Source organism: Melanerpes formicivorus, unplaced genomic scaffold (genome assembly GCF_026170545.1).
Source record: "Melanerpes formicivorus ecotype bairdi unplaced genomic scaffold, bMelFor1.0.p_v2 SCAF_2, whole genome shotgun sequence".
Lineage (NCBI taxonomy): Eukaryota > Metazoa > Chordata > Aves > Piciformes > Picidae > Melanerpes > Melanerpes formicivorus.
This window is the reverse complement of record NW_027142354.1, coordinates 15,214,208-15,233,956: the sequence shown is the minus strand read 5'-3', so window position 1 is coordinate 15,233,956 and position 19,749 is coordinate 15,214,208. Positions and strand designations below refer to the sequence as shown.

At 36.8% G+C, this 19,749-nt stretch overlaps 1 protein-coding gene across 5 annotated transcripts in view; it reads left to right on the top strand.

Annotated features, from left to right (window-relative positions):
• SCAF8 (SR-related CTD associated factor 8) overlaps positions 1-19,749 on the top strand; it is a 166,714-nt gene that overhangs the window by 32,098 nt on the left and 114,867 nt on the right. For 3 of the 5 annotated variants that reach the window (XM_068151492.1, XM_068151484.1, XM_068151473.1), the window contains exons 8-19: positions 3,800-3,879; positions 4,287-4,404; positions 7,288-7,419; positions 7,573-7,685; positions 8,209-8,402; positions 11,685-11,785; positions 14,548-14,661; positions 15,268-15,424; positions 16,389-16,519; positions 17,895-18,039; positions 18,559-18,639; positions 18,958-19,179. In XM_068151492.1, the coding sequence (XP_068007593.1) occupies positions 3,800-3,879; positions 4,287-4,404; positions 7,288-7,419; positions 7,573-7,685; positions 8,209-8,402; positions 11,685-11,785; positions 14,548-14,661; positions 15,268-15,424; positions 16,389-16,519; positions 17,895-18,039; positions 18,559-18,639; positions 18,958-19,179 (1,588 nt within the window). Of the gene's footprint in view, positions 1-363; positions 1,170-3,799; positions 3,880-4,286; positions 4,405-7,287; positions 7,420-7,572; positions 7,686-8,208; positions 8,403-11,684; positions 11,786-14,547; positions 14,662-15,267; positions 15,425-16,388; positions 16,520-17,894; positions 18,040-18,558; positions 18,640-18,957; positions 19,180-19,749 lie in introns of those variants that run through there. The other 2 variants (XM_068151512.1, XM_068151502.1) reach the window with 2 other exon arrangements.

Genomic DNA, 19,749 nt, shown 5'->3' with positions numbered 1-19,749 from the left:
GTTCTGCATTGTACGAATAGTGTTAGGTGTATTATAATTTACAATATCTCAGATTCCTTGTTCAGTGTTCTGTAGCATCTCTGAGTGAACTGCTACCTCATGTCTTGTTTGCCCATTGAGGCTTGTACTCAGAGATTATATAGGCTGTTATTTTGGACACACAGAAATACCATGTTGATTTAGAGTTTATTTATTTGTTTTTATTAATGTAATGTTGGTGCTACCATAACTAGTTTGAGGATTTCTAAATCCTAAAGGCATTATAGAATATGTGCTTTAATGGACAATCTTATTTTTGCAATTATAAGTTTTGGGGATACAAATTTTCCTTTTTAAAAAAATTGATTTCTCAGCTGCAATATCACATGCAACCTGAATCCCACTTCTCAGTAGATGAAGACCATGAGTTATAATGATATAGTTCCATATATTAGACTCTTTACTTTTATTTTATTATGTAAATAGTTGTGTATTTTTTTACCAGACATTTCAGCCTAATAAAATTACTGAAAAGGCAGTATATGCTTCTATAGGAAGCATCTACATCAGTGTTTTAGTTTTAATAAGGAGCATGCTTTTGATGTGACACTTTTGATTGTTTACATGTCCCACACATTTCACACAACAGAGCAATCTTCGGTGCATGCAATAGGATTCATTTGGATTAAGCTGAAGCAAAATATATACTTATATACTGCAGCTCCTGATAAGCACTCTGTTGACAAAGCCAGACTGGAGCTGCTTCACAGTAACTGTTGACAAAGTCCAAATAGCATGCCCAAATAAAATCAAACAAAAAATGTAAATCAGACTTTTTAAGAGGAATTTTTTTGGGTATGCTTTGCTTTGACAGCAAACCTAGATCTTTGTTAGTGATCTTTCAGAATGCTCTGAATTTCTAGAGTTTTTGTATGCGTTTTAGAGAACTTACAATGATTTTTATATTTAACACAATATATGAAATAAATTGTTAACAAGTATACTTAAAACAACAGAGTGAGCCAGCAGAGTGCCCTGCCAGCTGAGAAGGCTAACAACATTGTGGGCTGTGTGACCAGGACTGATGGAAACAGTTGTCTCATCTAGACATCCCATCTGTTCTAGCCTGCATTTAGAGTATCACATCTTGCTGCCCCTGCCACCACACTGGAAAGACATTGAGAACCAAAGTGAGTTTAGTGGGGGACCACCAAATTGGTCACTCACCCTATGTGGGACTGGAGGTGGTTCAGCCTGGGGAATAATAAGTGGCTTTAGGGTGCAGATCTATCAGCATTCGTATGTGTGTCACCATTGTCAGCACCCCCCACTTTCCTCTTCTAGGGGCCTATGGGAAGGTTAGCTTTCCACAGCAAAGAGAAACAAAAGGGTCTGGAGTGAGAGGTAAATCTGTTTCCCCATGAGAACAGTCAAGCACTGAAACAGGTTGCTTGGTAAACCTGTTTTCCCATGAGAACAGTCAAGCACTGAAACAGGTTGCTTGGAAAGATTTTGCAGTCTCAGTTGTTGGAAATATAAAAGTGTTTCCAAGACTCAACTGGATAAAGCCCTGAGTAACCTGATCTAAGCTAAGCTTGCTGTGATCAGAATGTTGAACTGACCTACCGAGGTCCCTTTCAGCCTGGACTGTTGTGTGATCCTAAGTTTTTTGAGGAATGGGGCAAAAGACAAACTGTCATCTAGTAGAAATTGTTGAAGGTACCTGAGGTACAGGAACCAGTCCTGAACATCTTAAAAAGCTCTGGCAGCAAAATTAAGAGAATCCAGCTGTTCCTGAAAGCAGTAATTAGAAATATGGAGTAGTTTCTGTAGAAGATACTGAATAGGCTTGTGATAAAGTTTAGAGAATGGAGTGGATATAGAAATACTTCCATGGAAGGCAGTGTCCAAAAGCCAAGTGTTTTGAATTGGCAGACCAAAAAAAAAAAAAAAAAGATATGATAAATAAACAGTAAGCATGATGATTCAAAGAAAATGGTGAGGCTTAGTTCTCATTCTGTCATATAATGATGGTGAATTGGCTAACAAACCTAAACAGTGCAGGAAAATGTATCTGATGAATGCATAAGTACCCATCTCTTTTTAAGTCCCTATTTTTAATAAGTGTGGCAATTTTTCCAGTCCTTTGTTTTCAAGCTCTTTGGTCTCCATAGCATCTTGTAGTAAGTTGCACAAATTAATATGCAACATGTGGAAAGCTTCCTTCTTTTGTCAACATCAAACGTGTGTCTTTTGTAATCTTGCTACATGACTGTACATTTGTTTAATGGTACAGAAAGATTTTTTTCATCAACATTTTCTCTATAATTATGTTCTATTCCTTCTGTTCTAATTGTGCCCAGTTTAACTGAATATTTTTTTTGCATATCATAAATAGTTGACTACTTTCCATTTGTTCCTTATTTTTTTAGAGCGTTAAGTAGTGTATATTTGTTAACTTCTTGTCTGCTTTGTCCTGATGGAAGATACATGATGATTAATAAGACTTTAAAGATTAGACTAGTTGTTTTTGTAGAACTTGTACTTTTGTCAGAGCAACAGATTTTGGAAATGCTTTACTTGAAAATGTTCTAGAATGTGAAGAAATATAACGAGAAGGTGGTCAGCTTGCTTTAAATGGATTTAGATATATACAGTGAAAGTTATCCTGGATTTTAGCATCCTATCTCACATAAGGTTGATGGGCTATGCTTCTGCTGTGTTTTCTCAGAAATACACTCAGCTCTACTTCCATATAAATTAGATAATTTCATTGAGAAAATAGTTCTAGAAATTCTTGATTGATGATTCTTCACTAATCCATTGTTATTCCTGCTGGAATCCAGTAACCAAGGGTAAACAGAACACCTGAAAAACAGAATAGGCTACTAAATTATCATGGCTTTTTACTGGAGATGTTCTTCCCTTGGGATTTTGAAATGACTGCCCTATGTTCTCATCCTGTCGTTTTTGTTTTTTTTTCTTGAGACCAGGACTTTAGAAGAAGTTATGGTAGTTTGTAGTGCAGCACTGACAGCTTTTCAGAGAACTTCAAGGTGTAAAAATGTATGGACATGGGTCTGATAGCCCTGCTCTATCTATACATAGTTACTGAAAAATGGGAATCTCAGTAACAAATAATATGTGTTGTATTTCTTCATGCTTTAGTTTTGACTTCAATTAATAAACAAAACAATTTTTTTTGTTCAGCCAAACTGCAGTGTAGACATTTTTACAGATAAACCAGGAAGTTTATCTTTTCCCCTGTCAGATACCTTTCTTTTTATCCCTGTGGAGGCTTATTCCTCTTACATGATAACACCTTGCTTTGGTTTTTTTTTGCAGACTGTGTGAGAAGTTGTTTTCAAGAAACAGTATATTTGAAGGAATTCAGGTTGTCTAAATGACACGTGTGTGTGAAAATACAGTAATTCTTTGCAAAGTAATCAAGCTGTAGGTCTTCTCTTGGTATGAGCAGACCAGTTTGCTGATTGCCAAAGGACTGAATAGTTGGCCTCTTCGTAGTAATTTCTTCTAATTAAAGGTACCATTACATAATATGAATTATTTATTTAAGCTTTCCTCCAAATAGCTGTTATTTACTATCGAAAGAACATGTAGTTGTACATTTAACAGCAGCCAGGGCTCAAGAAAGCCATGGACAAAATTCGATATTTGAAGCAGTATGACATTTAATTTTCTATTTGGGTTATTTGCCAACTTTTAACATTGAAAAATGAGAGCATTTTTCTTTTGAAAAGTACATACACAAAGTGACATATAAGGAGTAGTGAGTAATGCTTATTTTGCTTTCTCCTAGAAGCTGATGGACAGGTTTGACTTTGGGGAAGAATCTGAACAAAGTGAAGAGCCTAAAAAGGAAACTCCCACTTCTCAACTGTAAGATCAAGCTATGTTTCTTATGGAAAATGCTAAAATTTGCCTGATGCTAGTTGAACATTAGGATTAAATAAAAAGGAAAATGTTTTGGGTTTATTTTTTTTCCAAACTAAAACAGTAGGCAGAGAAAATAGTTTACTAAATTAATGAAATATCTGGCATGTAGACGTATTAAGTATTCTTACAATTCATATATTTTGTTGCCTTTTCTTGGAGTTAGCACATTCTTTGCTTTGTTATTTATGTTCATAGTGTTAAATTTGATAAGAGTGGAGAGTAAAGGTGGATTTTTTTTACACTTTCAGTTAAACTTTAAACTGTGAAGACCTGGTTACCAACTGGTTAACCCAAGAAAATAACTATTGTTGTTCTATTGCAGTTTTGTAACTGAAATTGTCTCATTTTAGGCCTTTAGTACCAGAATCTGTGAACAACTCACTCTTTCACCAACTAGCCGAACAGCTACAGCAACAAAATTTAGAACATCTCAGACAACAGCTTCTGGAGCAACAGCCGCCTCAAAAAGTAAGAACTCCACCTTGTGGCTGTCATAATAATAATTTTCTCCACTGATTAAAAAATTCATGCCGAAAAACATAAACATTGCCGTGTTACTGACACTTATGTTGTAATGAAAATCTTTGTTGTTGGCTGATCATCTAACAGAAGCTTGTACAGTAAGTGTAATAAGCAGAAGTAGGTACCCAAAGAAGATTAAAAAAACCCAAAAGAATCGTGCAGCGTGTACATTTTGTTTCTCTTAGGAAAGACTGACAGTGCTTCAGTTATTCACCCCTTAATAAGGGGAAAATCAGCTTTTTCCCTGCTGTCAAAAAGGAGAAGGTGAGCACTTAAGTGATTATGCTCCTGTCTGTAAAGGAAGAGCAGTGTGCAAGTTGCTGCTGCAGAACAACAGAGGACAGAATAGAGATTGTGGATAACTTTACTAAACTTTTTAAGTCTTGGCTAGTGAATGTGCTTTGTCTAGATGAATCTGAGCTTAAGAGTAGAGTCACATATATTCACAGATTGCACTGAGTTGGAAGGGCCCTTCAAAGATCATCTTGTCCAACCCCTCTGCAGTCAGCAGGGACACCTCCAACTAGATCAGGCTGCCCACGGCCACATCAAGTTCGATCTTGAATGTCTTCAGAGACAGGGCCTCAACCACATCCATCGCAGTTCGGTATTTTCCCACTCCATTGTAAAGAACTTCCTTCTTATGTCCGACCCAAACCTATACTGCTCCAGTTTAAAACCATTGTCCCTCATCCTGTCACTACAGGCCCTCCTAAACAGTCCTTCCCCAGCCTTCAAATACTGAAATGGAGTTATAAGATCCTGCTGGAGCCGCCTTCTCTTCAGGGTGAACAGCCTGTCTTCATAGGAGAGGTGCTTCAGCCCACTGATAGTCCTTGTTGTCCTCCTCAGGACCTGCTCCAGCAGGTCTACATCCTTCTTGTGTTGGAGGTCCCGTAACTGGACACAATATTCCAAGCGAGATTTCACCAGAGCGGGGTAGAGGGGTAGAATCACCTCTCAATCTCCTGGCCACACTGCTTTGACGCAGCCTTGGATGTGATTGGCCTTCTGGGCTTCAAGCGTGCATTGTTGGCTCACGTCCACTACCAGTAGCTCCAAGCCCTTTCCTGGAGGGCTGATGTATTAAGAGCTGATTTAGACCTTTCTCCATTAAAGTAAATTAGCATATTTCTTCTGAGATTAGTCCTTGGTATTTAGCTGCTCTTTTCCCATCCTGATCCCATTAGAAAAAAACCCTAGAAGCTGTATCTGGTCAGTTGCTCAGCTTTCAATCAAGAATGCTTAAGTTTTGAATTTATGATTTTGACTTTTTAGTGTTTAGAAAAAGAGTAATTTAATTTTTACTAGATAATATTTTTTTATTCTACTGCTTTATTTTACTATGTTTCATTTTCATTTCTCATTTAAGTGCTGCAACTGACAAAGCTTGTACAATATAGCTATAGACTAAAGAGGTTTTGGGGTTGGTGGATATCTAGAAATATCTGGCTTCAAACACTAAAAAATGTAAAGGAATATAACTTGGAATAGCACATCTGTTTTAAGAGCTTTTTATGTGATGTATCTGAAAGCATATATCTAATTTGAAAATAAAAATGCTGAATGCCTACCTTACTGTAAAACAAGCAGAATTGGAGTTTGAACTAATTTAACCTCTGAAATTAGGTTACAGTACACTTAGGGGTAGAATGTTCATATGACTCACCCCTTATTATTTGATCTTCTATTCCAAGTCTAGAAGTTGTTTCCTTTCTCGTCCACTCAGTTTCTTGTCTAGTCACAACACAGAGGAAATTTTTTTTCACCTTTATAGAAGCTAAAAATACAAACTTCTGCTGAAACCACTCTGTAATGACTGCAGTGTGTTATGAGTGAGAATTTCTTTAATTCCATGTTTAAGCATCAGTGAGAAAGATTAAGGGAAGAGAAGGAATGTACAACACAAACGAAAATTATTAAGGAAAAATTAGCAGTACAGAGCAAGGAGGAGAGGATGGACAGAGACAGAAGAAGAAACAAGATTTGTAGGAATTGATATCAAGAAACAGGCTGTTGGAAAAAAAAAAAAAGAAAATGAGACAAGAGTTAATGTTAAAATGAAAATGCAGGAACTGACTTGTAGTAGAGTTTTTTTATTTATAAGGTGTTTAATGATAGGAAGACAAAACAATAAAAAACCCATGGAACCACTTGTCTTTCTGCAAACTTTCTACCATTCTGCTGATTAGTGTATTTAGTATTTCTTTACTTGAAGTGAAAATGGTATGAGAATTGCCAAAATGTTTACCTGTAGTATTGGATTCTAGGCTTAAAATTACTTTTCAATATTATCCTGATAGCATTTCTGTGTATTTCAATTGTATTTCTTGGTTTCATTGAATTTCTTTTGTATCTTACAAATATTTATTGCAAAGCTGTATTTTCCATCCAATGTACAGGCCATTATATTTTCTTCCTCTAGGAAATCAACAAGACATTTAGTATTTTTACAATTTATTGCTTTCAGAACTGCATGTTTTGTTAGGTCTTGTAATTGATGCGCTGACAAATGACACAGCACCCTGCCTCATCTTGTAGTAATTATTTGTCTAAAGTCACAGACTGTAAGAAAGTTTGGAGTTAAATGGTATGTTTACATTATGTTAATAACAGCTTGTAATTTATTAGTCCATGTGCATGGGTATGTTGCCATTGAGTATCTTTCATTGTCAGTGTAGGTATGGCTGCTACAATTACTGTTTCTCCTGTGAGTTTTTGTTTTCAAGGTAGCCATATTAAGCAACAAATGTTATACTTTGATTTTTTTAAATTCAGAAAATAGTTTTGGGGGTTTTTTTTAATGGCATATGATTATTTGTTATTTAGGCAAGCCCTGAAGAGAACCAAGAAGGAAATTTTGGTTCAGAACACTCCGCCTCACCATCACAAGGGAGTAGTCAGCAGCAGTTTTTAGAAGTAGAAACCAATGTAGATGATTCAATGGATATTCAACAACAGGTAAAACCTAATTTAAATTTGATTACAGAACTTGAAAGCGCAAACTCAGATGATTTCAGAATGAGTAATACGGATGCATGCTTCAATATAATTGTACATATTGTGATTATGTTTATTTAATAATTATTGAACATTCGTTATGTCTGACCTTAGGACATGGATATAGATGAAGGACAGGATGTTGCTGAAGAAGAGACTTTTGAGCAAGAAGAAAAAAAATCAGCTGTTCGCTCAAGATCAAGAACCCGGTCGAGATCTCGTTCAAGGTTTCATAATTAACTTGTATTAAGTAAATGAAAATTCTCTTAAACAAAGTTGCAATTCAATTTGTGATTATCATCCTGAATTCTGTCTTCTCCAAAATTGTTATGAGCAGTTCTTGGCAGTGCAGAAAGTGTTCGTTTAGTATTTATGTGTTAACATACAGACTTTCTGTATAACAGTTCATTTAGCATATCTGTGTTCTGCTTTAAATTTTTTGTGCCCTACTCAGGTAGCAAAAATAACTAACACTAGCAGCTGGTCAGGTTTTGTGTGCCAGAAAATAGAAACTCTTTGAATGTGTTTGGTTTTGAGCTCAAGGTGATATGTTCTCTTCTTAGGTCTGATAGCATTGTTTCCTGAAGCAGTACAAGTGAATACAACAGAAAAATCTGAATATGCAAAATATAACAGAAATGTCTGTATCACTTAACTACCAACTGAAGTTTGTAGTTAGCAGATGACTAAATTAGATTTCTTTTTTTATTTATTCTTTAACTTAGCATACTGAAATGAAGTATTTTGTAGGTCACCAAGAAAGCGAAGGTCTAGATCACGGTCTGGTTCTCGTAAGCGTAAGCACAGGAAACGTTCACGGTCAAGATCAAGAGAAAGGAAGAGAAAGTCATCTCGGTCATATTCCAGTGAAAGAAGGGCTAGGGAAAGGGAAAAAGAGCGTCAGAAAAAGGGATTGCCTCCTATACGGTCAAAAACACTAAGTGGTAAGTAGGAACTGCATACTAGTTTAATAACGTAGTATTAGAGGGGAAAAAAAAGGCATTGCTTTTCATTGAAAGAAATGAGTATTGTCACAAGATATGGTAACCATTATTTTTTTTACCATTTAGGAAACTTACAGTTTCATCTTAGAGGAAAGCAAGTATCATGCTATTCTGCTGATGATTTTGCTCATACTGTTGCATCAGTAACACTACTGCTGAACAGAGTAGCAAAGGCTGTCCCTGAGTTCCAGCATGCTTTCTCTTTCATGCTGTCTTCTATGGGATGGGGCATTTGAGGATGATCAGCATTTGATCTGAAAATTGATGCTGTGATAATATTTAAGTGTTGTATACACTTTGGACACTTTGCTGAGTAACTTAAACAGAGGCCAGTTTTGTTAAACTTTTAGAGTTTTTTTTTAAGTAGCAGGAATATAGAGCAAAGGCAGACAGAAACATGAAACAAGTCATTTACTATCATAAGGCAGACCGTAATGACTTTATCCCAAGAAAGCATCCAAAACCCATCTGGATTTCAGCTTCTGCAGTGTTGCTGTGCACTGTTGTTTCTACAGAGAATTTGCATACTAAAAAGAAGGAAGATAGCAGGGAGAAGGAGAACTTCCTCCACACAGTTGCTTAAATCAAAAGGAGTGTATTTTGAGATGAGCACTAGACACAGTGAAATTGGATGGAGTCATCTGCTACTGTATCTGGATACCCTGTAACTCCTTTTAGCAGGATTCTGAATTGTTGGGATGCAAAATTGTACTTATTATAATGAGCTTGTACTCCCAAAGTGGTTTAGATATTTTATACACAGTTTCTGGTGTAGTTTTGCATTTATTTTGTGTTTTAAAACTGTTTCATTTATCTGAGAAGTTCAGCAGTTCAAAATTCATTCTTGTACTGAAATGAGTGTTCTGTTCTCTTTGCATAAATATTTTGCATTATTCCAAGGTGACTTTAAACTTGGGACTGAACTACAGTTAAGATATATATTTTTTTTTTTCTTATTTGTTTTTTCACATGAATCACCTAAGTTTTATGGTTTAGATTTCTTCCAATACTCCACAAAGCAGGGAGCTATGAGGTCCTGTGAAGTGACTCAGCTCATGAAAGAAGGTACTGAGGTGGCTAAGGGAAGTGTGGAAGCTTTAGGGTTAAAAATAACTTACAAAACAAATAAGTAGGTAGGTAGGTAATTCACCTGATGAGCGTTTTACTTCATGAAATTCTTCTAGTGACAGCCACTGTTACCACTTGCTGATGGTAACGGCATGAGAATCAAAAAGGTCATCTACAGGTACGAGAGGAATGGTTTCTGTCCAAGTCTTAGGGCTAGTTATTCTCAGTACTGCTATCCTTGGGAAATACTAGTTGACATAGTGTGGTGGGTTAATGCCCTTTTCTGAAAACAAAAAACCAAAGCAGGGTGGAGGGCTTGAGGGTACTTTACCCTCCCTGCAGGGCATTTTCCCCATGGAAGCTGAGTCTGTTCCACTCCCCCCTCCCTGCCCAGCTAGGGTATTAAAAGGAGGACACTGCTGCCCATTGCAGGCTCAACACTGAGAGTCTCATGCCCTACCAACTGAGCCAAGTGGTCCTCCCCCCCAAGCAACAGGAGGGACTTCCATGCCATCAGCCACGCACCAGGTGTCCTTCTGCAGTCCACAGGAGTTCACACAGTTGCCCTGACAAGAAAACTTAAGCCCCAGCTTCCAAACCCAAACTGACACCCAGAACTAAATTTAAACTCTCCATCTTTTGCAATCCGATCTGCAGAGTGGACACAACAACTAGCCCCACGTTGGGCTACAGAAGACTGAGTTGGGCGACTCAGACAAATGGATTGCAAAAGTGATGGAAAGTTAAAATGGGAAAAATAAACACCAATGAAAGTTTTACAGAGAACTACAGGCATCGTGACAAAAGAGAGAGATCCCAGAACATATCCAAGAACGTCCCATCCCCACCTGGGGGTACACCCAAACCCCCCCAGGGTTCTTTCCTCCCTCCCCCACCAACCCAGCCTTGGGCCTGGGCAGGCCCAAGGGAGGCAGCTCACGCCATTTTACCTAGGCAGCATCAGGGGATGAAAGAGGAAGTGAAGACCCTGTGCTGATGTTTTACAGAGGAGCAGAGGATTGTGGGTGAAATAACCTGGTTTGCTGTGACCACCCAGTGGGCTAGACCCTTTTGAGACCTCCCAGGTGTGGTCTGTGCAGTGGCATCTGGGCCAGCACCCAGCCTAAACCACCACACATAGGAATGCACAACACTGGTTTTCCAGTTTGGTGCACCAAGATTGGTACAGGAAGGATGTGTGATACATCAAGATGATGATGAAGAAAAGATGTTTCCTTGGTTCAGGATAGGGCAGGCCCAGGAGATCTGAGCTGTCTGGTTTTGTTCAGCCTTAGATCTTTTAAGATCCTGAGTGAGTTACTCGGGGTTGTAAAATATTTGAGGAAAACCACCAATATTGCCCTGATCTCTTGCTGATTTAGATCATATGTTGTTAAGTGGAAATAACTGCTATGATTTTATTGAGACTTGCACACATAAACTGGTTAGTATTTGGGGGGAAAAAGATTTGGAACCATGTATATATGGAAGAAGGTTTAGCTCATGTCAGTGAGTGTTTATACTTGGTGAGGGAGGGTGTGGTAGGCACTTCAGAGAGAAATTACATGGATCTGGCCTTGCGTTGGAATTGACAAGAGTCAGAAGTATCCTGGACAACTTCATCTCATTGATGGGCCTCAGATAAGTTTGTCTTTGACTTTTATTCCCAAGGTGAAGTCAAATTTCTATTTTTTTAAAGTGACAATGCAGTGCCTGGTACTGCAGTTAACATTCTTTCTGTAATACATTTTTAGGCAGTTAGCACTTATTCTTACTTCATTAAAAATGACTACATCCTAGAGGCACATTTTTTAATGGAATATGGGATAGAAATTATTTGGTTTATTTTTCCTAAATAATTTCAACTGCAGTTCACTGTAGCACATGAAAATCTACAGGATTATTTTTTAAAGTTATTTTAAAACAAATTCTGTATGCAAAGCAAAATGAAATAAGAAATGAAATGCTGTTTGTTTGGGGAATACCTGTTTTGTAAATGTACTCATTTTCTGTGTAGTAAGTCATCAATTTACTATTCTTGCTTCTTTAATCAATGATTTCTGTGTAATTGTAGAGCCTTATGTATTTATGCTATAGAGGTTTTATAAACTTACATTCTGGTATTTTGATTGATGTGAATGTGTCTCTTGACAGTTTGCAGCACTACTCTTTGGGTAGGTCAAGTCGACAAGAAGGCAACACAGCAAGATTTAACTAACTTGTTTGAAGAATTTGGACAAATAGAGTCAATTAATGTAAGTAAGCATGGAGTTACAGACTAGTAACCTAAACGTGCTTATGTGTCTGAATTCCTTTTAGCAGCTTAAGGTTTTATTGAGGATGCTTTTGTATCACTGTTTAAAAACTGTGGCTTTGATTTGCTTGTTGGTTTCCATGTACTGACTTCTGAAGTACTAAAAGCTGTACACTTTATGGTAAACTGGCTTTCCCCAAGCACTGACAATTTACACAGTCTTTTAAACCAGGGTCTTAACAAAGAAGAAATTGCATCTTTTTTCATGTTGTGACATGGTACGGGCATCATATTTCCTTGGACTAATGGACACATATTGTTGTGTATTCACATTAAAGGGGCCCTACGGAGGGTGGGAGCAAGGACAGGTATCCTCAGGGGAATACAGAGAAGTTGTCTGAGTAGCCAGAGACCAAGTCAGGAAAAATAAAGCTCAGAATTAATCTGGCCTGGGACATCAAATACATCAACAAAGGCTTCTGTAGGTATGTCAGCATTAAAAGAAAGACTAGGGAAGAAGCAGGCTCTCGCTGGAAGGAAAAGGGAGACCTGGTCACCCAGAGTAAGAAGGCTGAGATACTCAGTGTTTTTTTGCCTCAGTCTTCACTAGCAAGGTCTCTAACCACACCACCTAAGTTACAGAAGGTAAAAACAAGAACTGGGAAAATGAAAAAGTTCCCTCTGTAAGTGAAGATCAGGTTTGAGACCACTTAAAGAATCTGGAGGTACACAAGTCCATGGAACTTTATGGGATCCATATACAGGTCGTGAGGGAACTGGTGTAGGAAGTTGCCAATCCTCTTTCCATCATATTTGAAAAGTCCTGAGGAGAAAGACTTGGAAGTCCTGGTTGATGAGAAGCTTAAGATGAACCAGCAATGTGTGCTTTCAGCCCAGGATACAGTTGGCTTTCTGGGCTGCATCAAAAGAAACATGGCCAGCAAGTTGAGGGAAGTGATTCACCCCCAATCTCTGCTCTGGTGAGAGACCACCTGGAGTACTGTGTCCAGCTCTGGAGCTTCCAACACAAGAAAGTCATGGAACTGTTAGGGCAGAGGACCATGAGGATCATCAAAGGGCTGGAGCACCTCTGCTTTGAAGACAGGCTGAGAGAGTTGGGGTTGTTCAGGTTGGAGAAGAGAAGGCTCCCGGGAGACGTTATAGAAACCTTACCGTATTTGGAAGGGGCCTATAGGACAGTTGGAAAAGGACCTTTTATAAATGTGTGTGGTTACAGGATGAGGGGTTGTGACTTCAAACTTAGAAGAACTTAGATTTAGATTAGACGTTAGGAGGAATATCTTTAACATGAGGATGGTGAAGCACTAAAACAGGCTGCCCAGAGAAGTTAAGAGAGGCTCCAACTCTGAAAGTGTTCAAATCTCAGTTGGATGGTGCCTTGAGCAACCTGGTCTAGTAGGAGATGTCCCTACCCATGGCAGGGTGGTTGAAACTGCTTGATCTCTAAGCTCCCTTCCAACCCACATTGTTCCAGTATTCTATGATGATTATTTTTGATTGCATTCCCTATAGAGGATTCATTAACTGGAGTCAATGTGAATAAAACATTTGCTTCATTTGCTTCTGAGTTGGTTGGGCAAAGTTAATGTTGGGGGGAAACTTAAACCCACTACAACTGTAAGCAAGTATTTATTCTGAAATGTGACAATGAGAAAGATGGTTTTAACTAGGATGTACATTTCTTATTATTTAGTTTAGATTTAAATGTTTAGAGTCATACTGCAGTATTGTCTATAATCCAGCATAATTCATATCCACATGAAAGAAATTTGGATTTTTGTCTCTTTCCTTAGTTGTTTTAAAGCATTTCTCAGCAATTTCATTAATTTCAGATAATATTTTTACTGTTTGTCCTATCATGTTAGTATATTCAAATATATAATTTATAAGGAATATCTTTTGTGGCATTACAGAAGATAAACCCCATAACCTGATATTTATGCCTCATTTTGATTTGCAGAGACTATCAATTGAGGAAGTTGAAAGTAATGTAACAGCCATAATGTCTGAGTGCCTATTACATTTCAGAGGCAGACCATATTGAAAGTTACTTAGCCCATGCATTCCACAAAGCATTAAGTAACAAGGATAACACTGCTGTATATCTTGTTGTATAGCATATTTTGATAAGAACTGCGTTAAAATCTGTCCTCTTTTGTTCATTGTCTTACTGCGTGCTCCTAAAAAAGCATAAAGGCACACACATGGTTTTGACCAAAACAAAAATTTGTCATACATGTTTTTCTCACTTCCAAAGATTACTTGCCACATTGTACTTTTCTTTCCTAAATAAAACATTAAAGATAGTGGAAATCATGCTTCAGGAATGAGGACTCTCCCCTTCAGAACTGCAAAATAACTACTAGTGTGCACCTCTGTGAAAGGGTGTTGCTCAGCTTGCAGTGAGTTTGGAGCTTAATAAGAGATGGCAACCTCTGCTTTTGTGAAGTTGTCATAGTATAGGTCCCAGTTCCTGCCCGCTCCATGTCATTCAAATCCTTCATGTCATTTTTAGCCCCCTTCTTCAGGTTTCTGAGCTTCTTGAAAGTGTTGTACCTGAAGTGCCATGCCAATATCACTAAAGTTTTGCAGATGCTTAAAAGTGTTAATGTTGCTGATAAAGGTAACAATTGTTTACAGTGTAAGCCTTTCATTTCTCAATATTAATATTCTCTTAGTGTAGTTACATAATCTGAAGTAACGGTTTTCCTGCTGTTTAAGACTGTTGTTTTTATTCCATAGATGATTCCTCCAAGGGGTTGTGCTTATGTCTGTATGGTTCATAGACAAGATGCATATCGTGCTCTTCAGAAACTTAGCTCTGGGTCCTATAAAATTGGATCTAAAATTATTAAGGTAAGTTGATTTTTGTCCAAGGTCGCTGTCCATTTCAAATACAGTACACTTAATCAAGTTTTAATTGCAGCTAATTGAGTGTGCAACATGAATTAAAATTAAACAGGAATATGTAGTTTTTTGGGGGGTTTGTTTCTCTCTGCAAGGGAAGGTTTTAACAGGTGATGTGAGAGATAGGAAAATGAAATTGAGAATTGTTACTCAGGAAATACTTGAAGAGCATTTCATGTATCTGCTAGTGATAGGCATACAAGACTATAAACAACCTGTGTCTTGTACTTGACCGTGGGAGTCACTTCATATTAATTTTGGTGGTATTCTTATGGTTAAGTATATGATCAAATGTTGACATTTTTTATGCTTTCTTTGATGCTTCAAACACTGCTGTTTTTAGTTTCCCCATCTATATGTTAAAATTAACGTACAAGATACCTCAGTTTTTTGATGTAATTAATCTTTGACAAAGCTGTTCTAGAGACCATGTAAATTTTCTGTATTTCCTACAGCTTAATCTGTAGTGGCAGAAATAAAAAGGAAATTGCCTGAAATTCTCTATTCACAGGTTGTATGGTTTAATCAAATTATTTGGTTGGGTTTTATTTTCAGATTGCCTGGGCTTTGAATAAAGGTGTGAAAACAGAATACAAACAGTTCTGGGATGTAGATCTGGGGGTTTCATATATTCCATGGGAGAAAGTAAAATTGGATGATTTGGAGGGCTTTGCTGAAGGTGGCATGATTGACCAGGAAACAGTAAATACAGGTATGGACATTAACAGCAATTGTGATAGCTAGAAAATGTGTTTATTCACGAATCATTAGAAAGTTCATTGGTTTAGGTGATACGTACTCCTTTTCAGCTTATATCAATTTTACTAGTTATTTACAATATAAATTACACTGTAATGCTGAAATCTAGATTGTAGATGTGTAATTAGTTAATTGTCGTAACAATGAGGAACAATGACAAAGTGGAATTCATTTAAGCAACCTGTTAAAAGTTAGCATTTTTAAAAACAGTTACAAGTTTGTTGTGTACTAGTTTCAAAGTATGTAAAATAGTAATTTGTGTAGAAATTATGATCTGGGTGTCACTGTGAAAAGTCATACATTCAAGTATAAGATTTGGAGTGGGAACTTGTCCAAGCTAAGCATATCTTAGCTGAACATTAAGGTTTTTTTTCCCCAGAAAATCAGAAAGATAGGAAATCAAGCAATATTAGACCTTACTTTGAAATCCAGTTAATCATGAGGTTTGTTAGGTTTGTAAAAGATTGACATGTACCATATGTTCTTGAACCAGATCTAGCACCAAATCACTGGAAGGGTTGGGATGAGGTTTGTTTAACATGAAGATTCTCTGTCATTCTACAGTAGCCAGCTGTTAACACGTGTAGTTGACAGCAGCAGTTTTGGGAGCATACTCTGTACTACAAATTTGTAACAGAATGATTGGTGAAAAAACTTGGCAACTTTTGAAAAAGCAGTTTGTATGCAGGCATAATAAAACAGTATTGCAGTGATTAAAGACATTTTACATGCTTTAAAATATATAATCATAAACATTTTCACTTGCTTCTTTTCATAGTAAGTTGGAGGGTTATTTGTAATCAGTCTATATACCAGATAAAAATTTATTGTTTAAGAAGGCAGAAGACTTTTTAGTATTTAAACAAAAATAATACATTCATTACATTTTAATATTAAATATGTACCTTTTTTTTTAGAATGGGAAACAGCCAGGAGCTCAGAAGCTGCTAAAGAAAATACGCAAACTACTCAGAGTGCTGCAGTTGATAAGAGCACAGTTATTACAACACAGACAGAAGCTTATACACAGCCAGTCACTATGCTGCAGGTTTGTATAGGTTTGAGTTTGCAAAACTTTCACAGAACTGGAGGGGAAACATTTAATTCAGTACAGTTAAATTTGAAAGCTGAGTTAAAGTTCTTAAAAACACTTAAGTTCTGCATCCATATGTGTTTATGTCTGAAATATTTTAAGAGTAGAATCAGTTGCTGTGCTTGAGCAAAATCTTAGTTTCGTGTGCACAACATAGCCCAGGTTTGTGTAGAATTTTGGTTGAAGACTTAGATGTTGAAGACAGAGCAATTGAAAAGAAAAAAAAACAGTCATGTGCCCCCGCCAAAAGAATCCTACCAAAACCAAACCAACACGAGAATCACCTCTCCAAGAAAAAACCACAAACAAGGAAAAAAACCACACCTAAAACCCCCAACCACACTGGCATGTTAGATTTTTTTTTTTTTAAGGAGAAATTAAAAGGAGTTTACAGAAAGTATTTTGCAGCTAGAGGAGGGTATATTTTGGTAAGTTAAGCACTACAATATCCTCTTTTTCACTTGTGCTTGTTTCTTTTCTACCTGTCTGCTTTTCCCTGTATCAGCTTAGAGTTCAAGTTTAATTATTTTCTCAATAGTTCTGGGCAGGATTTTGTAGGGACTGTAATCTTTAAAAGATACAATTACTGAATTAGTGTGTGGTTGCACTTCTTGGTACACAGTATTTTATGAGAGTCTTTAATTATTCTCTCCTGTATTTTTTTTTTCTTCTAAAAAGAGAATTATTAACATCCAGTCAGTAACAAGGTATTGTGGAAGGCTAGAAGACTACAGTGTCATTTTTCTTGAGTGTACTACACTACGCATTTATCAAGCGTAGGTACAAATGCATTTTTGGCAAACTCTTTAAATCCTTTTTGATGATGACCATATGAAATTGTAAAGTGGGAAATATTAGCTTAATATATTTTTTTTTTCTATTCATGTTATTACTTTTTTGTCTTTCCTAACATGTATAGATATTTCCAGTAATTGAGCTGGCATAAAATTAGTATGCAAGATAACATATTTAGATAACATATTTTCACTTATTTGCATTGGCTTTTGAGCTTAATTTTTTTCTAATGTATTTTCCTATCTTTTCTCTGTTTCTCTTTCTACATTCACCTGTCTCCCACAGCAGTTTTAAAATTCTTGAATAGGCATAGTGTTTAACTGTATTTTAATGTTCTTTTTAGAATAAAGATAACAGGATTCTTTCAGTATCCGTGTTTACCTGTAATGTAGGTACCACCATTTCAACATGATCTTCACCATTTCAGAGTGCAGGGTGCTCAGAATATAGATAAAAGCTTTTATATATTTACTGCTTAACATGAATTGCACTGTTAAGTATTGAAGTTGCTTGTTTTTTCTTTCCATGAATGAAGATTCCAGTAGCTCCAGCTGTGCCTGCTGTTAGCTTGGTTCCACCTGCATTTCCTGTCACAATGTCTGTCCCTCCTCCTGGTTATAGTGCAATTCCTCCTCCTCCCTTCTTGAGAGCAAGTTTCAACCCTTCACAGCCCCCTCCAGGTAGGTTGGTAAGAATGAAGCTGAATATGTCATGAGTATATTTGGTTCGTGTGCTTCTATGTACATTGCTTTGTATAGTTTTACATTGGCTACTGATTATTATTTGAGCCAGTTGACTTTTGATTCTTCAGTATGAAATTTCTTACATTTAACTTAGTATTATTTTTACTAGTATATTCTATTGAGAGTAGGAATTAAAGCAGATTTTAATTCTTTAAAATGTTGATAAAAAAAATATTCAAAATCCCTAAGACTAATCTCTTTTCTTGGGAAATTTGAAGCTCTTAATTTTCTTCTTTGGATATTGCTGGCATAAATCAATTCTAAAGATGTACATGCTGATCACCTACAGTAAGATGGGATTGGTTTTGGAAATAATAACTGCCATTGTCTCTTTCCACACATTTGATACTTGCTAGACCTCAGTGATGCAGTTTTGCAGGATGATGTGGGCAAGCTTTTACTGCAAAACTGTATTTGCTTCCCCTGTAATAATTTTGTTGGTTTTTTTTCATATAGGTTATATGCCTCCCCCAGTTCCACCTGTGGTTCCACCACCTGTGGTCCCACCACCTGTGGTCCCACCAGTTGTTCCAACACGTAAGTTTGATTCTTCTAATACTTATTTGTGTGTTACAAAAAGTTTACTGTGTACTAACTAGCTAAAAAAAAGAAAAAAGATTAGGCTAAATTAATTATTATTGCATACATATTTTCATATTTGAACCTGACTGTAACATGGTCTTTACTAAAACATTAAATGTTGCAGCGCTGATTGAGGATCAGATATCATTATCAAAACCCATAACACTTAGGGTAATTAATTTCACTTTGATTTATCATCTTGACCTCTGCTAGACTAGTCTTGAAAGCTTGAATATATAATTACTGTGGTACACTTCTGTTACTTTTCTACAGCTTTAGTACAACCTCCATTACCAATTGCACAAGAGACGATGAAGGATGTTCCTTTTACTAGCCTTGTTCTACCAGTTGGTACAATTACTAGTAATCTGGCTACTCCAACGTTGTCTGCTGGAAGCGTTTTTAATCCTTTGCCGGTCAACAAACCAGAACCAGATGAAAAGGGATCACATCTTGCAGACCTGCAGATTTCTTCCAGTGAAAACAACAGATCTGGTAAGAAATGTTTTTGTTGTCTGATACAATTCCATACAGGAAACATCATGAGGGTTTTTTTGCAGATCATAGTCCATTCCGCTAATAACTACGTAGTCCAAAGTTTTAGGCGCGGTATCATTTTCAGTTTAAGTTGAGGGTTGGTGGGAACCATCTTTATCGTCATGTGATCATTGATTTCTACCAGTTTATGTTCAGGGTTATTTTCTTCATAGACTCAAGAACTAAAGCTGAGTCTGGGAGTGCTTTGAAAAACTTCTTTAAAATGCAGTCTTACTACACAAGAGGCAGTGGAAGGAAGCAGGAGAGGGTAGGACAGTATACATATATAGAATTTTATCAAAGATTTTAATACTGTCCTGCATAAATTTGGTCATAGCTGTGGGATTTGTCAGTTTCGAGTTGCTGTACATTCCTTACTATGTAGAGATGTTCATTTTTGTGGCATAATGTCTGTTTATCACCAATGTGATTAAAATTATGTGTTTGTTACAAAAACTGAGATAGACCTTGCCAGTAGTATCATCACTGAATGCATAACTGAATATGAATTAAGCTGCATTTTTTTCT